The sequence below is a fragment of the Oryx dammah genome, unplaced genomic scaffold (assembly GCF_014754425.2).
Source record: "Oryx dammah isolate SB20612 unplaced genomic scaffold, SCBI_Odam_1.1 HiC_scaffold_28, whole genome shotgun sequence".
Classification (NCBI taxonomy): domain Eukaryota; kingdom Metazoa; phylum Chordata; class Mammalia; order Artiodactyla; family Bovidae; genus Oryx; species Oryx dammah.
In genome coordinates this window covers 104,137,078-104,155,833 of record NW_024070212.1, presented here as the reverse complement: position 1 = coordinate 104,155,833, position 18,756 = coordinate 104,137,078, and the positions used below count along the sequence as shown (strand labels likewise).

Genomic DNA, 18,756 nt, shown 5'->3' with positions numbered 1-18,756 from the left:
CACACACACACTGCAACACACACACACACTGCAACACACACACACACACACACACCCCCAACAGTATTGAAGGCAATAAATTGAAAACCTGAGTCTTTGTTCCTTCTCCATATCTAATCATACTCTTCAGAAGTAACTACCGATAACTAACAACTTTTTGAATATTTTTTTCATTTGTTAAATACTGAATTCTATTTATCCTTCTTTTAATCTAAATTTTATTATGTAGACATATAGTCAGGAGTGTTAATTTCACAGTTTGTTTTGAAACACAGCAGTGCCACCATGCTGGCCCCTGCCCTGCTGCCATCCCCCAGCACCATTTGCTGCTTCTCAGAGGCAGCCAGTTTCAACTCTTAGCTGATTCTTTTGGTTTTTAACCTCCATATTTGTAGGTAACAGATGTATGTTGCTACTTTATGGTTTTTTTGTTTTTTGTTTTAATGTCTTTTCGTTTTAGACATCTATTGACTTCCCACTTGAGAAGATAAGGAATTAGCTTTTTAAATCAGCTTCCCAGCTCCTTCATCCTTTTATGTTGTTACCATAATTTTAGTTAGGTCACAGGTTATTCTATGTAAGCATTGTACTGTGAGAGCTTCTTTTCATACACAGCACTTTGTTTTCCCTAGAATTCATAATTCTCTTGTTTTCACATTTGCTTAGTATTCTGTACACATATTCCTGAGCTTCTCCAAATTGTCCTGCTTGTATAAATCTCCGTCATGTTCAGACACATCAGGTATTGTGTCAGTTTCACTTATTCCTCCTTGGAGCCCTCTGACCTCCTCCAGCTTGGACCAGTTGCCTTCCAGGCCCATCTCATAGCTTTTGTCTTGGGATCTCCTGCTTTCGCTTCCTGTGTTGGGACCTCTGTTGTCTTCTTTGATCTATTCCCTCATTTTGGTAGAGGATGTAATTCTGTAGCTTCTGGAGAAAAGAGCTTGGAGGGTCAGGTTTTTGAGACTGATGTGTGGAAATTTCTACTTTCCCACCTGATAGTTTGGATGTAGAATTCTAGAGAAGTCTAATGTCATTCTGATTCTTGGTCCTTTATATAAAACCTTTTTTTTTTTTTTTTTTTCTGTCTAGAGGTGAGCTGTCCCAATATGGTAGTCACTGTCCACGTGTGACTCTTTAAACTTAATTCACGTTATATAAAATTAAATTTCACTTCTTCAGTTATTCAGATGCTTAAAAGCTGTTAGATAACACTGGTCTAGATGCTTGGAGGGTCTCTGTGTCCTGTGTTCTGAAATACGGTCCCCTTGGAGTAGATCTCCTTCCATTCATCCTGCTACATATTCAGTGGGCCCTACTATATTGGTTTCTCTTGCTGCTGTAACAAATTATCACAGACTTAGCAGCTTACAAGAACATGAATTTGTTGTCTTAGCTGTTCTGACGGCCAGAAGTCCAACACGGGACTCACCAGTCTAAAAGAAGATGGTGGCTGGGTTACCACATTCCTTACTGGAAGCTCTACGGGTAGATCTGTTTCCAGAGACGGTCAGCTTGTTGACAGAATTCAGTTTCTTGCATCTGTAGATGAAGGTGCCCATTTCCTTGCTGGCTGCCAGCTGAGAGCTAGTCCCAGCTTCCAGAGGCTTGTGGCCCCCCTCCTTTATCATCACAGCCAGCAGTGAGTAATCCAGTCCCTCTCACGTTTTGAACCACCTGCCTCCTTTTCCATCCACTTTTTTTGGGCGGGTTGTGAGGGAGATGGAATATAATTTACAGTGTTTCGCTAGTTTTTGCTGTACAACAGTCCATCCACTTCTGACTCTCTCTTTCTGCCTTTAGCTGGGAAAGGCTCTCTGGTTATAGACTTGTGATTATACTAGGCCCACCAGGGTAATCTAGGCCACTCTCCCCATCTCAGTGTCCGTAACCTTAATCACATCTGCACAGGACCTTCTGCTGTGAGCAGCATATTCTCAGGTTCTAGGAATTGAAAGTGAAAGTGAAGTCGCTCAGTCGTGTCCAACTCTTTGCGACCCCGTGGACTATAGCCCTCCAGGCTCCTCCGTCCATGGGATTCTCCAGGCAAGAATACTGGAGTGGGTTGCCATTTCCTTCTCCAGGGGATCTTCCCGACCCAGGGATCGAACCCCGGTCTCCCGCATTGCAGGCAGACGCTTTAACCTCTGAGCCACCAGGGAACTCTTGGGACATGGACATCTTTGGGGAGCCATTATCGTACATACCACACCCATCAGTTAGGACAGTCCTATCTTTTGAAAAGTTTTCCTTGAATTATTTCTTTACTTTTATCCCTTCTGATTTTTCTCTACTCATATTTTGGAACCTTTTTAAGTGTTCTTTTTCATAGCATCCTGTGCTTATTTCATGCATGTACTATCATTTCATCTTGGGAGATTAGTATACTAAAATTTCTTTTTCCTCTACAGCTTATGTTTGAAATTACTTTTTTCAGTTGTTTTTTTTCTTCTTTTTGTTTGTTTTGTTATTGATCTGTTTGCTTGTTTCCGTCTTTGCTTTTCACATTAGATGCCTTTCTCATATATAAGACTAGGGTCCTTAAAATCTGCTTGGAAACTCCTTGGACATTGGTAAGGCTTGCTGACTGAGGCTTCCTCTATGAGGTGATTCTGATTGGACCCCGGATATCAGTATCCCTGAGTCATAGTCTCTAGGACAGAGCAGAGGCCTCAGAGAAGACTCTAGTCTCTTGCTAATGGTCCTATGTCCAGTTGTTTGTCGTGGAGGGTGGGAGGTTGTGGGAGCAGTATATGAACTTCAGTAAATCTCCATTGTCATCATGGTACCTCAGCCCTCAGGTATGTATAGAGCATCCCAGACCAGAGACCCTCTGCTTTAACCTGCTGGAGGGTTGACCTCCCACCAGCAGCCAGGGCTAGGGAAGAGAGAGGATCTGGGGGTTAGCTACTTTTTAAAGTGAGCTTTCAACCAGACTTACTGCTTTTAGAACCATCTTCATCCTTGTCACTGAGGTTTTGGAATTTCTGCAGCAGAAATCAGATTGCTTCTTGGCTTTATCAGCTTAAGCTTCAGCTTTGTTAGGTCTGCTCTGTCAGTTATGGCTCATCTGTTTGTCTTCTAGTTTCCAAAGATTTTTGTTGCTGTTGTCTCTTCTCTCGCTCCTTTTAGGGGATAGTCATTTTATCCATTTTTAAGTGTATGATTTACTGGCATTAATTGCATTCACAATGTTGTACAACCATCGCCACTATCTACTCTCAAAACTTTTGCACCACCCCTAATAGCAACTGTACAGTTCATGGAATTCGCCAGACCAGAATACTGGAATGGGTAGCCTTTCTCTTCTCCAGGGGATCTTCCCAACCCAGGTATCAAACCTAGGTCTCCCACATTACAGGCGGATTCTTTACTGTCTAAGCCATCAGGGAAGCTCAAGAATCCTGGAGTGAGTAGCCTATCCCTTTTCCAGTGGATCTTCCTGACCCAGAAATCGAACTGGAGTCTCCTGCATTGCAGGTGGATTCTTTACCAGCTGAGCTACCAGGGAAGCCCAATAGAAATTCAGGACTCGTTAAACAGTCACTCCCCTTTCTTGTCTACTCCCAGCCTCTGGTAATGGTTAACCTACTTTCTATCTCTCTGAATTTACTATTCTAGACATTTCATATACATGGAGTCATAACAGTAGTTGTCCTTTGATGTCTGACTTATTTCACTTAGCATTGTATTTTCAGGGCTCAGTTAGGTATCAGTATGGCTGGCTAATATTCCATTGTCTGGATAGTCCACAGTTTGTTTCTCTACTCATTTGTTGATGGACACTTGAACACTGGTTCCACTTTCCAGTTATTATGAATAATGATACTGTGAACATTTGTGTACAAATAAGTATTTAAATCCCTGTTTTCAGTTATTTTGGGTGCCTCTCTAAGACTGGAAATGCTGGGTTATATGGTAATTCTAGTTTGACTTTCTGAGGAACTACCAACTTACTTTCTGCAGGGGCTGCACCACTTTCCATTCTCATAAGCAATGTATAAGCATTCTAGTTTCTTTACATCCTCACTTGTTTTCTGTTTATCATAGCCATCCTGGTAGTTGGGAAGTGGGATCTCATTGTGTTTTTGATTTGTATTCCCCTAATCGCTAACGATGTGAAGCATCTTTTCATGTGCTTAAGGGTAGGGGCCATTTGTGTATCTTCTTTGAGGAAATGTCTGTGAAAGTCTTTTATGTATTTACTTACTAGGTTGGTTTTTTGTTGTTGATTTGTAGGCGTTCATTGTATATTTTGGATATTAAACACTCGAGATGTGATTTGCAAATGTTTTCTTCCATTCCCTAAGTTGCCTTTTCATTTTGTTGAGAGTGTCCTTTGATGTTCAAAAGTTTTTCATTTTGATGAAGTCTTATTTGCCAATTTTTTGTTACTTATACTTTCAGAGTTGCAGTTAAGATATTGCCAAGTGCAAAGTCACAAAGACTTGACCTGTCTTTTTCTCTAAGATCTTGTTTGGTCTTTCTTTTTAAAAATTGCTTTACCACCAGTTTAGGGTGGAGCAGATCTAGAATGCATGTTTTCACGCCTTCTTTAGCTAGAATCCTTTCTAATCCTTCAAGATAATCAGTATCTCAAAGGTTTATAATGAACATGTCATATTTTGAAATGAAAATACGAACATTAAACAAATATAGCATAGTTTTTCAGAGTCTAGTTGGAGATCTCGTTTTTTGACCATGCCCCTGAGGCATGTGGAATCTCAGTTCCCCAACCAGGGATTGAACCTGTGCTCCTTCCTTGGAAGCATGGAATCTTAACCACTGGATCACCAAGGAATCCCCCCATTGGTTTGTTTTTTAATCAGGCGCCTTTTCCTTTCTCCCAGAGAACTTCCGCTGCCTGTGCACCCATGAGAAGGGCTTTGGCTTCAAGGGCAGCAGCTTCCACCGCATCATCCCCCAGTTCATGTGCCAGGGCGGTGACTTCACCAACCACAACGGCACCGGGGGCAAGTCCATCTACGGGAAGAAGTTTGACGATGAAAACTTTATCCTCAAACACACGGGACCAGGTGGGATCGGCTGGTGGGTGATGGTCGGCGGGCTGGGCTGGGGCAGGATGGCTGTGCAGGGGGGTGACAGGCTGTGCTTCTGGTCTCCTCGAGACCCCCACCCAGGGAATAGCGGGGAGGCGTTTGGCCTGGCTGGAGTGGAACGAGCCTGTTTCCATCACAGGGTCCACAACTGTGGGCGTAGCTTAAATTTTGTGGTCAGCCACTGTAAGCCCGCTCTTCTTCCCTCAACCCCGCTGCCTGCCTGTCTGTCAGACTCTAGTAAAAAATTTCAGTGGTTGGTTCCCCAGCAACTAGAAAAAAATACAGAACTGTACTGATATTTAAGACTGCAGTTCTTTAGGAGGCCCTCGGCAGCCACACTAGACAGAGCTCCCTAGTTCATGCTCAGTCCTGGTCAGAGACGGCAGTTGCCGCCTCACTCCCAAAACCTCCACATCACCCTCTGCCCCAGCTGATGCTTGGCCTCCCGCATCTGTCCACACCTGCCTGCACCGACTTCCCCCCAAGGGCAGGGGCTGAGCCACCTCCCCTCTGCTAGTGACCCGGACCCTCCCCACCCCTCGCCCTTCAGAACCTGGTTCTGCACTCGTGCCCTGCCGCTGCCTCGTGTAATGCCTGTCCCCTGCTCTGCTCGCTCAGCACAAAAGCACACGGTGTCGATCTTTTCTTTGACTCATGTCCCCCCTCAGCTATCACCCATGCCTCTGGTCCCCTTTTTAACCGAAACTTCTTGATAAAGTTATCCGGGCTCCCTGCCTTTGGTTCTCTCGGTCCCCCTCTAGACAGACTGCTCCCCTGAAGGCACTCTTCTCCACCCGGCCCATAGTCAGCTCCTGCTCCTCGTCCATTCGCCCTCCTATCTGCAGGTGCAGAGGCAGCATCTGCACTCCCTCCTCCACGCCCAGGACCAGCAGCCGGGTCGGGAGAGCTGATGGGCGCTTCTCTCCCCCAGGCCTGCTCTCCATGGCCAACTCCGGCCCAAACACCAATGGCTCCCAGTTCTTCCTGACGTGTGACAAGACGGATTGGCTGGACGGCAAGCATGTAGTGTTTGGGGAGATCACGGATGGCCTGGACGTCTTGCGGCAGATTGAGGTGGGTGGCTGCCAGGGCCCCTGGGGCGCAGCCATGAATGTGGGAGAGCTGAGTCGGGGCCTGGAGAGAGACAGCAAGCTGCTGTTGGGGGGGGTGGGGGGTGGGCAGAGGGGCGGGTATCCCTGAGCCACTCTTACTCTCCACCCTCCCTCCCCTGATTCCTCCTCTTCTGTTTGGCCCACAAAGGCCCAGGGCAGCAAGGACGGGAAGCCCAAGCAGAAGGTGATCATCTCCGACTGTGGGGAGTACGTGTGAGAGGGGAGCTGTCAACCCGGGGAACTGGCACCCCAGGTGTCCCGTTGGGAGGGAGCAGGGCTTCGTGTCGTGGCCCTTCCCTGGGGTCAGCATGGGGCAGCTCCTCTGCAGGCACAGCCTGCGCCTCCTCTGGTCTTCCTCAGGTGTGGCCTTGGGCCCGGGGCCGCCCTCCCCACCATGGACGGCTGTGCGTGGTCTTTCCAGGCCTTTGCTGCCAGGGCTTCTCGTGGGCCCACCTGTGTGACTCCTGGACATTTTCTTCGAGTAAAATAAATCCTAGTTTTTGTACTGCTGCCTCCAGCTAGTTCCTGGGAGTTGTCAGATGTCGCCTAAAAAGCTAAACTGTCCCCTGAGACAGGTTGGTGAGTGAATAGGGCATAATCCCTTCCCCACAGTTTTTCTTTTCTTCCCTTGGATGATTCCCTGAGATGCTAGGTGATATATCTTCGGGTCAGATACCCTTGTCAGACCACTGTCAAGACCGTGGGCATCAAAGACAGTGGAAAAATTCCTGTCTTCAGCGCCTCCACTCCCACATCACACTGCCTGCCAGCCCCAGAGCCAGTGAGTGTATCGCTCAGTCTCCATGATGCATTTGCTTATTTGCTCACTTTCATTTTACAGATTTTTTTAAATGATACTTTATTACTCACAGTGCCTTTTCTATACTAGGTACCTGTTTGTCAGGAGACAAGAGGTTAGCAAAACCCTTGGTTCTAATCCAGCCCACTACCTGGTTTTATGAGTAAAGTTTTATTGGAATAGTCAAAGCCATTGGTTGCCATATTCTTACTGCAGTGGCAGTGGAGTAATTGGTGGCAGATACCATATGGTCCCTGTATTAAGAGTTCTTCAGAGGAATAGAAGCCGTTGGATGTGCATTTGTGTACACAGAAAACGATTCATTATACAGGACTGGCTCTGCCGTTGTGGGGGCTGACAAGTCTGATAGCTGCAGGACAGGCCAGTAGCCTGGAGCCCCAGGGAGAGTTGATGTTGAAGCTTGAGTCCAAAGACTGTTCTGAAGGCAGAATTCTTTCCCTCACGAAACCCTAGTCTGTCTGTCTTGAGGCCTTCAACTGATTGCATGAGGCCCACCCATACTGTTTGGGGGAGAGTCATCTGCTTTACTTCAGACATACTGATTTAAATGTCAGTCACATCTGAAAAATACCTTCACAGCACCATCTGGACTGGTGTTTGGCTAAAGTGTGGGTACCACAGCCTAGCTATAGACAGAAAATTCACCACCACCATCCCTCACTAGTTCCTCCAGGGCCAGGCCCCATCTTTGCTGGGTGTGGTGGCTGCACAGAGGAAGAGACCCAGGGTTGTGGCCCCAGGACTCTGTGGCTTGGGAGTTTCTCACAGCATGTCTGCTCCAGATGCTGCTGGCACAAAAAAAGACTGTTGGACCTACTTTTTAGTGGTGAAAGAGAGTTCCAGGTGATGGAAAATTAGAGAGCTGTATTTTCAAAATGTATTTATTACGGGGAATTATACCATATAATGTGGAGAAAGCACATCTAAAGTAGTTTATATAATACAGTATGATTACCATTTTGTACAAATACCTATCCATAATATGTGAACATCTATATTATATATATATATATATATATATATATATATATATATAAGAAAAAGGCCTAGAAATAAATTCAACAAAATATTAACTAGCATATTTTTATCTGACTTGTAGGATTATGGTGATTTGAATTGTATTTTATTGTTTTTGTTTTTTCCAAACTTTCCTCCAAAAGTGCATTATTGCTATAATAAAAGCACATTAAAAATATATATATATATATGGGTCAAGTGCTTCTAAAAGGCCTCTCCATGAGGAGTAACACTCAGGATGGACAAGCCCTGTTAAAATTGCCTAGAGGCACCTCGGCAGTGCTGCATGCCCTCAGCAGGCTCCTGGGAACAGAGCACGGTGTCACCACCCTGGCCACTGCCGCATAACCGGCCACTTGCCCAGAGGCCTTTAAAGCAGGTGAGAACACAAGTCCTGTCCTCAAAGGATTGTGGTGTGTAAATGTTTTAGGAAAAAGCACAGCTCTGAACAAACACCATCACCCACAAAATACATTCTCAGAAGAAAGTTTTAGTGACCAAGCACAGAAGGGGCTCAAAACTAGCAAATTCTTTTGTAATAATATCGACAGATACCAGTTGTTAGTAGAGTCTGCCTGCAATGCTGGAGACCCAGGTTCAGTCCCAAGGTCAGGGAGATGCCCTGGAAAGGGGAATGCAACTCACCCCAGTATTCTTAGGGGCTTCTTTGGTGGCTCAGCTGGTAAAGAATACATGTGCAGTACAGGAGACCTGGGTTCAATTCCTGGGTCAGGAAGATTCCCTGGAGAAGGGAATGGCAGCCCACTCCAGTATTCTGGCTTGGAGAATTCCATGGACAGAGAAGCCTGGCGCGCTATCGTCCATGGGGTTGCAGAGAGTTGCACACGATTGACTTTCACCAGTTTTTAGGTATTTAAATGCCAGAATGGTACTAAATGTGTACACAGATGATCTTTTTAATAGCTTGGAAGGAGAGAGCCACTATCCTGCTCTACAGAGGAGGAATACCCAGGATTCAAGTCCATTCGGCTTCAAAAATCTGTGCTCTTGTTCTGCCTGCTGCCTCTTTTCCTATTTCTTAGGAAATTTTCCAGAACATGTTACTAGCCTGCCTTCATTTGAAACAGTGAGCCTGGCGTGATGACGTGCTCCTGAGGCCAGGATTGCACTGCTGACAGCAAAACTTGTGCACTTCTCCTTTAGCTTTTTTCCCCCACATCCTCCTCAACTTCAGCTGTCAGTGACTTCTCATTGCTGTCAGGGGGTCTGAACAGACCACCTTTATTTATCCTTCTAGTCTGGCCAGGTAAACAAGCCAGGCCCTGAGCAAGAGAAAGAGAAATGGTGGGATCTCTCCTGCCACTGCACTGCTTCGCTGAGCAAAGATAACTCTCGGGATAAAATACATGGGCCTTGTGTTCATTCACTACTGTTCCACCGCTCCTATTTGATTTCACTTAGTGACTGGATGGCAGAAGTCGCTAGAAGTCTGTTAATAACACTGTTTTTCAGTTGTTATGGATGAAAAAGCAAGACTGTAGCTCTATTCCTGCCAAGCACTGCTTGGTTGGGAGGTGAGGTGTACTCAGTATCTGCCAACCTTTGGGTAACCGGACAGACATTCCTGGTGTACCCCTAACTAAGCCAATCACTGGCTGGGCCTAAAAATACCAAATTAAAAATCAGTTGTCAATTCTTCCATTTTAAAAGTAGTCATTGATAAGAGTTTCTTTGGTAATTTGTAGCTGGTGAGCTAACATGTTTTGACTTTCCTAATGTGCAATAAAAAATGAAAATTATCAATAATTTCCAAATAAAATTACCAAAATAATTGGCTAACTTAAGGTTTATACTTATTTTTCCCTGGTGGCTCAGATGGTAAAAAATCGACCTGCAATGCAGGAGACCTAGGTTCTGTCCCTGGGTCAGAAGATTCCCTGGAGAAGGGAATGGCAGCCCACTCCAATATCCTTGCCTGGGAGAATCCCATGGACAGAGGACTTGATGGGCTGCAGTCCGTGGGGTCACAAGAGCTGAACACGACTGAACGAGTAAGCCCATGCACAAGAGACAATCTTCGCTGTTGGGAAGAGAAAACTTAGGTAAGTCCTAGAATAAAAAATAGGGTCCACATTATGTGCCAGCTCGGATTCATGATGGCCACCTGAGCTTCATGTTCAGGGTTACCAGGCTGCCTCTGGGCTCAGTGTGAGAAAGCTTAGCAGACACAGTTTCCCAGGCTGAAGGCCCTTTGCAGATCAGAAAGCTTCATATTACAGATGGGAAATGAGGCCCAGAGGAGGAAGTCACAGTCACATCCCTAACATGTAGGCCAGAGCCTAGATCCCTACACCGCTGGGGAGCTCACTGCCTTCCTGTGTCCATGGAGAGTGGCTCTTCTGTGCACTGGCTCCCAGAGCCCTTCCCAGGTCCAGGTGGAGGGGCTGCTGTCCTGCAGCCCAGCCCCCTCTCCACCCCTGCTGTGCTCCTGGAGCCCCTCAGGGCACAGAGTGAACTCCAGGGGTGTCATCCTGGGCTGTGCCTATGGGTTGGGGTGGGCCCAGGATCTGTTTTTAATGATATTTTGGGGTTTGGACAGCTGGGTTCTGTCTGCTCCACCAGGTAAATTACAGGCTTACCAAGTCAGAAATCAAATAAACGCTCCAGCTGCCGGTGGCCGCTCCAAGGCGAACAGTGGTTTCCGGGAACCTCCCCACCCAGCTCGGCCTAATTGCCACCTGTCACTCCCCTGGGACGGGGGCCTTTTCTTTGGCTCACAGGCCCCAAGAAACAGGATGGGACTCCAGAGCACACAGGGTGACGAAGACTTGTGTGACCAGTCTGTTTTTGACAACTTCTGGACACAGGTGCTGACCAGCCCTACCCTTTGCCCCACGCCTGGCAACAGGCCACCCAGTGTCCCTGGGTGCAGTGAATTGCTCCTTAGCAGGAGAAGACAGACAGTTTTCACTCTACATGCCAACTCTAATCTGTTGGTGGTGGCCACTTGAGTTTGGTGCTGATCACTTTGAAATTCTCTCCAGAGTTGAACGAAAAAATACCAAGGTTGATTATTGATGCCTGCTGTGCTGAAAGTTAAGAGAAACTGTCACCCTTGCTGGGCATTATCATCCTGGCCCACCCGATCTATCCACCATACTGGGCTCAGTGAAAAGGAAGTTTGTTCACAGAGCTGAACTGATGGTTCAACACAGTGACTAATAGATGGGGTCAATAAAGCCCCCAAGATTTTTTTTCACCAAAGTGTCCATTCAAGGCACGTCTTTCCCTGACAGAGACAGATCAAGGCAGGAAGACAGGAAAGGTAATTGACCCTGGCCTTGGCCCTAAATCATGCTATTCACTCAGCTCTTTCTGGAGGTGACCCACATGCCTCCTTGTGGCCAACGGTTTGGTCATTCAGATCCACAAATAGAAAACAGGATGACTCCACGCTCTGAGTGCCCAGAAATGCCCAGTTTTGCACCCGGGAGGGTCAGACAACTGGAGATGGACCAGGACCTGTCTGCACATCCCCAAACCCAGTCCTGGATGGTGAAGGGCCTGAGGTGGCCATCCTGGGCTCCAGGTGCCTCAGTTCACTCCACATAGCCCACAGCTGGGCCAGCAATGGACAAGAGTGGGTCCTCAGACAGGACTCTGTGTCAACCCCAAAGAACAGTCATTCTGAGCCTCTGGGGAGGGAGCTGGGGTAGAACCCTGCTGGATGACTGAGACCACGATGCAGGGTTCCACCGACAACAGGCACGCGATGGGGCAGAGGGGCCTGGGGAGGACCAGCCCCTGGCAGGATGTGGGGAGGGGAGGGGCGCCCTCGCGGCCGCCCTGCCTGAGCTGGGACGGCGCTGGGAGGGTCTCTGCCTGGGCTGGGACGGCGCTGGGGGGTCTCCGGGCCCCCGCCCCCGCGGAGAGCCGGCGGTGGAGGCGGGGCCTCAGTGGCAGCCGCAGGCGCGGACCACCATGTTGCGGTGCTTGCGCAGGATGACGTTGTTGCTGCTGTCGTAGTAGAGCACGGAGGTGGCGCTCAGCTTGGTGGGCGCGCAGCACGCCTTGGGGACCGCGTCCGGCTTCAGCAGGTGCACCTGGCGGGGAGGGGGCGGCGGGCAGAGGCGTGAGAACCTCGGGCTCCTCCCGGTACCCCAGTCCCAGCGCCCAGCTCCTGCCGCCTGGGGCTTCGCCGCTGGCCCCTTCCCAGCTCCATCTCCTCCCCGCCCCCTCTCCCGTAGCCCGGCCGGGCCGGTGCTGGCCTGAACTCTGCCCCGGCCCCGCCCCCTTGGCCCCCGCCCTGCCCACTGCCCTCAGGCCCAGACTGAGCACCAGGGGCTCCTGCCACAGCCCCTCCCCTTCAATGGGAGGGCCCTGACCCTACGGGTCCCCCGCACCTGTGCCAGCGCCGGCCTGGCGCCGCTGCGACACTGCCTCCCCCTCCCCACCCCCTCTGCCCCTCCTTCGTCCCTGATCGCTTCTGTAACATCCCGCATGAGCTGTTTCTGGTCCATCCGCCCCTCCAGGCTGGGAGCCGGTGAAGGTCCCTGTTACACCTCGCAATGCCCAGACATCCAGGCTCACCCTTGGGGGGGCCAACACCATTGTTTCTCAAAGCACCTCCACCCCTGTAACAACTTCCAGGCAGGGATTGTTCTGGACGGATGACCGCTGGGGACACAGGGGCCAAGTCACCTGCACAAGGCTGGGACCCGACTTGGGGAGGGGGCCGGGAGTCCCTGCTACCCTCCTGCAAACAGCTCTACCCCTAAAAACAGCCCATCTGAGGAAGCTACTGCAGCCTCCACGCAAATATTTATGCAGAGACTCGGGCAGAATGAGCTGCAGTTCGTACTGGACTCCATCAGGGCACCGCAGGGATGGGCCCTGAAGGCACCCCCAGTCAGTCTGGGCCTGAGAGAAAAGGGAACCTGCTTCCATCCACGGGACCTACCAGCCCTCACCGAGGCCAATGAACAGGACCAGGATGAAGCCGTCTGATGAAGTGGGTGGGTTGGGGGGGTTCTGTCCTGCAGCTTGGCCTGGGATCCCCAGAGTCCAGCCTTGTCCTGGGAGCCCCAGCTTGGAGCCAGCCTGCTGCCAGGACCATCAGGCAGGCACCAGGCTGCTTTGGGGCCCAGAGCCTCTCGGAGGCCCCAGGGGGAGCCGAGGCCTCTGTGGGGATGTCTGGCCAGACTGGGCTATGGGAGCACTGCTTCCCCAACTTCCCATCCTCCACCTGGGGTGGCTGGGCTCCACTTTCATAGGCCCACATGAAAGAAACCAGGCGACACTGCCCCCCTGTGCCAGCCGGCCATGGGGCTCTTAAGTGGCTGGAAACCTGGGAGGGCCTTTCCTGGGTTGGGACCGTCAAGAGAGGAGTCAGCACCACAGGGGCGCAGCTGTTCTGAAAGTCCATCCTGGACCAGGCTTCACTACATGATCGACAGAGAGGACGGTCTTTGCCCTATCTGCACCAAAAAGACTGACTGAAGCCTAATTTGCCTTTCCATTCAATTTATTTTAGAACCATGTGGGAGACCAAATCAGAGGCTCTGTAACTTATTGGCGATGCATCGCTGGGGAATAGTCCTGCATCTGAGGGCCTCCATTTTCTCCTCTGCCAAATGGGTATAATGGTATTTTCCTCCCTTCCGACACAAATGTAGTTTCACATGCCTTGTGCCAACCCTATCCAGATTAAGAATACAAAAGTGTCCCAGACATGGTCCCTGCTCACATCCTCAGCAGGGAGGAGGGGAGACGGGGGAACATTCCAGCAAACACCCAGGACCCCCAAGAACAGCATAACATACAGCAGCGTCCTCCCTCTGGGGGCATGAGCGCTGGAGACCAACGCTGGCTGGGAAGGACCCAGAGACAAGGCAGCAGGGCGAGCAGGAGCTGGCCTGGCCCGGGGCGGACGAGGAGGCCCCGGGCTAAAGCAGGGAGGCGAGGGCACTGGGACGTGGGCTGGGGGACGTTGGGGAGGTGGGTAGGCCAGTGAGGGGCCCCAAGTCACAGGCCAAAGGCTCAGACTTCTCCCCAGGGATAAGGGATGCCACGGGGAGGTTCCTGGCCCAGAAGGAGGTGGTCACATTTGTGATTTAGTGTGACCCTCTGGCTGCTGCATGGGGAATGTGGGGGGGTGAGGCTGGAGGGACCCACTTCCTCCTCTTCGGCCAGGACTCCCCAACCACCATATCGCCCCCTCCCTTCCACGCAGGCTCCTCTTCCTCCCCAGGCCTCTCCCACTTCCACTGTCCCCCCAGAAAATCTCTTCTGCTCTCACAACTCGGAGACTCCAGAGTTGCACCCACTGCCCCCCAACTTCTCACGTAGGGTCCTGCAGGGCCTCACACATGGGAATGGAAGCAGAACCACTGATCCCTCCAATCCTTTCTTCAACCCAGCACCTTCGCTGCCCCCTCCTCGTCCTGGGGGAGGGTCTCACCTGGAGGCCTGGGCTGCCCTTCTGCCTCCACCATCCATGTCTCACCCCACCAGGTGCCTGGTCCTCCTGTCGGGACCACAGCAGCTCCTCACTCCTCCCTGCCTCCTCCACCCTTGACCCCTCGGTCTGTCCTCCTCCTACAGCTGCCAGAGATGCTTCCAGAGAGTGCCCAGACCAGGCCTTGCTTCTCTGAAATCTACTCCAGCCCCTCAGTTTACTTGGGATTAAATCTACCACCTGCCGAGCCTGTGGGAGAGGCCCTGCCACACTCAACATCACCTCTGTCTTCCTCCCCTCCAAGCCACGGTCTTTGAGCCCACCTAGCTCACCCCAGTCTTCCCCTCCTCAGGGGACCCACCGTGTTGGCTGTCCTTTCTTCTCGTGTTCACTGACAGCCTCCCCAGAGGGCAGCCACTGCCTTGACAGCACAGAGCACAGAGCTAGCGCTTCCTTCTGCTGACTGACAGCTCGGGGGCTGAGGGGTGGGGCTGCTGCAGAGCCAGGGGACCAGTCCTGGGAGGGGCAGCGCCGTCATCACCCTGTGCCCCCCTCACAGAGCAGAGAAGCCCACACACGGCTCATCACCCCGAGATTCTGCAAGGAAGGTGGCTCCTGGGGGAGGGGGTGTCCAGCAAACCCCACGTGACCACTGGGAAAGGAGGCATTACCGGGCTTCCAGGCTGCTTTCTTAATTCACTCATTCTCACTCTGGCAACACCTTGAACAGCCTCTAACTAGAGTGCCCAGGTCAACATTCTAGAAATAAGCCTCAGCACACACACAAACAACCACTGCAAACACTTAGCAGTAAGTAGCCTCAACCATGTTCCTACTAGAAACTTCCAGCATTTAAAGTTACCCCAGACACCAGGGCATCAGAAGCCCTAAGATCTGTAGAAACACAAAGAGCAAGAGGGACCCAGAAGAAAAAGCAACAGGAGAGGACTGGGAGGGGAAGCCGAAGCCAGAAGGGCACAGGGCACGCCGTGACTCTCCTGCAGGAAGAGAGGACAGAACCTCCACGTGTGTAACTCAGCCCGACCCCCAGGGTGTGTGTCCCACAGGAGGCCAAACTCGTCAGTGAACGCGGTACACATGTGTGACCTGGGGCACAGGTAGTCGCCTGGGATGCCCACTGGTCATGAACGTGCTGTGCCTCGACCACCAGCAGGCAGGCCCACCCCATGGATGTGAATGTCCCCCATGTGCACGTGGAGTGCACACGTGTGTATGTGTGCACACGAGTCAGCAAGAGCCTGCTGCATGCTGTTCAGGTGCATGGGACCGCAGGGTTTCCATACAGAGTGGCCACACAGGGACCCATCTCTGTACGGCTGTGGGATTCCACTGCATGTGCAGGCAGGAAGGTTTCTACGTGAAGAAGGCTCCCTGACACAGCAGTCCACCGTCACCTCCTGGCTGCACGGCCCCCTCCCCAGGGCGAACCCCTCCCCTGGGTGTCCGGGCAGGAGGGCGCAGTACTGACCAGGGACTGCAGGATGGCGTGGTTGGTGGCGTTCATGCAGGAGTCCAGCGGGAAGGAGCACTCCCCTTCACAGTAATAGGCTGAGTAGCCTTGGGGGGCGATGACCCAGTCCTGGGGGGTAGTGGGAGAAGGTGAGTCCCATCCATGTGCCCTCCCAGCCCTTCATCCAGCACCTGTCACAGCACGACTCAGGGCTGCCCCCTTCCTCCCGCAGCCTCAGGACACCTCCCAGGGCAGAGTGCCCCGCCCCCATCAGACATCCACCATAGTCCCTCGGTGGACTGAGCTGGACACGAGCTCCGTCCCCTCCACGCACCACCAGCGCGCAGCTGTGTCCTCCCCCGCTGCCCCCCGTCACAGCCCCACCAGAGGCACTGCCCACCCTGGCCTCAGCTTTCCTGCTGCAGCTCGGACATTTTATGGCTGAGGACTGTCTCCATATTCATGGTTTTACACAACAGCACTTCTCCCTTTAGAGAACTTGGAAAACACAGAGGAAAATGAAGACAATCAAAGTTCTCTGTGGGTCTACCTCCCCTGGGACACACTTGCAGTCTCCAGGTGGGGAAGGTCTTTAGGAAAGGAGGAGAGTCAGGACTCACCAGCCAGCCCAGGTCCTGGAAGCTCACGTACAGCTCGTGCCGACGGCACACCTGCCGGCCGTGGGAGCCGTGGACGTCGTCTGCAGGGACACGAGGGGCAAGGGCTTTGCTGGGCTGCTGGTCCCAGGGTGGGGGACGCCATGACGCGCACATTTGTTGAATAATAAACGGTGGGAAACTAACCCATTTGGTCTCCTAAAGCCCATGTCTGCAGCTCTGCTGGTGCTATGACCCAGTTCAAGAACTTTCAATCGCTCCCTCTGGTTGCAGTCACCCCACACTCAGTCCACCCTCCCCTGACTTTCAGCCTGTGGGGTCCTGATAATCCAGGAAAAGCCCCGGGGGCCCTTGGCCTTCCAGCAGCCTTTCCCCCAGAGTCACCCCGACCTCCCCCGCCTCTCCTGCCATGCCCATTCCGCAGGACAAATGCTCCCATTGAGGTCAAGCAAAGGCTGGTTCCCGTGAAGGAAAGGCCCCTGGTGGCCTTGATCCTGCGGGGCTCGGCCTGGTGGGGTGACCTTCACACAAACGCCTGGACCCTGCAGGGCGCCCGGGGCAGCCCCGAGGGCTGCAGGGGCCCCTGGTTCTGACAGAGACCAGGGCGAGGCCTGCTGAGCCCCCGAGGGCAGAGAAGGGACTTTGGGGCGGCGGGGGCAGCAAGGGTGGATGCTCAGAGCCCCGGAGACTGTGGGGCGGTCGCTCCGCAGGGGGCAGGGCAGAGGGTGTCAGGAAAGGCGGCGGGGTGACCGTGGGCCTGACCGCGCTGAGGCCAGAGGGGCTCCGTCCCCGCTCCGTCCCCAGGCTCACCGAAGATCCCCGGCAGTCTGTTCGGGGGCGGCAGCTCGTTGGTCCTTTTCGGCGGCCTCCTCTTCAGGGGCCTCGCTGCCCGCGGGGCTCGGGCGGGGCCCGGGCCGGGGCTCGCCCTGAAAAAGGTGACCACGAAAGGCTGTTTGGAGCGCGGAGCCTGTCGCCCCAGCAGACCGGCCAGGCCAGGATCCACGCTGCGCCCTGAGATGGAGAGAGCAGAGAGGGGTCACTCGAGGGCGGGCGCTGCGCGGGACACAGCGGGCACCTCTCTGGGCCGGCCAGGAGCTCGAGGCTGAGGCCTCAGGGACCCACTGGGCCTGGGTTTCCTCCTCTGAAGACCCGAGTCCCCAGTCCAGGCCCCGCCCGTCAACCTCCCCACCGCAGCCTGGCTCCTGCCTGGGCAGGCAGTTCTGTGAGGTGAGGGAGGGGCCTTGCCAGCACAGGGTGAGGATTAGTGACGTCCGAGGGCACGCAGGTGGACAACTTTCAGTTCATTCACATGACAATCTCAGCCAGTCTTCACGGTGACCCTGGACAGTGGAGCTCTGTTTCACCGAGAAACAGAGCTGCTCAGTGACGGCCCAGAGCCCCACTGCTGGGGATCTCAGAACCAGGGTCAAACCTCCATCGTGGGGCTCTAGCTCCCACCCCATCCTTTCTAGGGATCAGTGTAGGATTTACAACCCCCGGCTGGGAGGTGACCCGGACTTAGTGCTTGCTCTGCTGACACCACCCAAGAGCAGGCTGTTCACATCCCCTGAAGCCCCCGAAGGAGACCCCAGGCTCAGCAGGCAGAGACATTAACCCCAAGTCCCAGGGTTGGGTTCAAACACAAGCATCTAATCCCAGAGCCCAAGTTCTTCTCCACTTATGTTCTTAGCCACCAGGTTTGTGGTTTAAAAAGGAAGAAAGAGAAAAGGCTGCGGGCAGAGACACAACTGGGGCTTTAGCCTCAAAGCAGTGATGCTTGTAAAAGTGGAGTTTTACCCACATCCGCTTAAAGCCTGAGGATGCAGGAAACACACTGATTATCCCTGGAGAAGTCAACTCCACCAATAAAACTATCTTTCTCTACCTGTTTGTATTCCCAGTGACCGCTTGTTTTTTAATTGTCAAAGTGATACAAAAACAACTGTAAAGAAACTTCGGAAAAATATAAAACCCCTTCCGCACTATAGTACACCATTTTCATTCTTTCTAGGCTTTCGTTTTTCGTGTTAATTTAAATTGTGAGCATAGAACTGCAACTGCTGAAGCCTGTGGTCCTAGAGCCTGTGCTCTGAGACAAGAGAAGCGACCGCAGTGAGACACTCAGTCACCACAACAAAGAGCAGCTGCACTAGCCGCAACCAGAGGAAGCCCGCGCACAGCAACAAAGATCCGCACAACCGAAACAAAATAATTTTTTAAAAAATTCCCGCATAACAAAGA

General features: G+C 52.0%; 2 protein-coding genes across 3 annotated transcripts in view; one reads left to right on the top strand and one right to left on the bottom strand.

Moving 5' to 3' along the window:
* Positions 1-8,004, top strand: part of PPIE (peptidylprolyl isomerase E) — a 16,105-nt gene extending 8,101 nt beyond the window's left edge. For both annotated transcript variants that reach the window (XM_040231586.1, XM_040231585.1), the window contains exons 8-10: positions 4,851-5,036; positions 5,992-6,134; positions 6,321-8,004. In XM_040231586.1, coding sequence (XP_040087520.1) covers positions 4,851-5,036; positions 5,992-6,134; positions 6,321-6,389 — 398 coding nt within the window. In that variant the 3' untranslated portion in view covers positions 6,390-8,004. The remainder of the gene's footprint in view (positions 1-4,850; positions 5,037-5,991; positions 6,135-6,320) is intronic.
* A 3,807-nt stretch (positions 8,005-11,811) lies between these two features.
* The window catches only part of LOC120856368 (bone morphogenetic protein 8B), a 43,555-nt gene continuing 36,610 nt past the window's right edge, over positions 11,812-18,756 (bottom strand). The window contains exons 4-7 of the mRNA XM_040231584.1: positions 17,326-17,526; positions 16,519-16,598; positions 15,917-16,027; positions 11,812-12,073 (exon numbers count right to left, since the gene is read on the bottom strand). Coding sequence (XP_040087518.1) covers positions 11,924-12,073; positions 15,917-16,027; positions 16,519-16,598; positions 17,326-17,526 — 542 coding nt within the window. The 3' untranslated portion in view covers positions 11,812-11,923. The remainder of the gene's footprint in view (positions 12,074-15,916; positions 16,028-16,518; positions 16,599-17,325; positions 17,527-18,756) is intronic.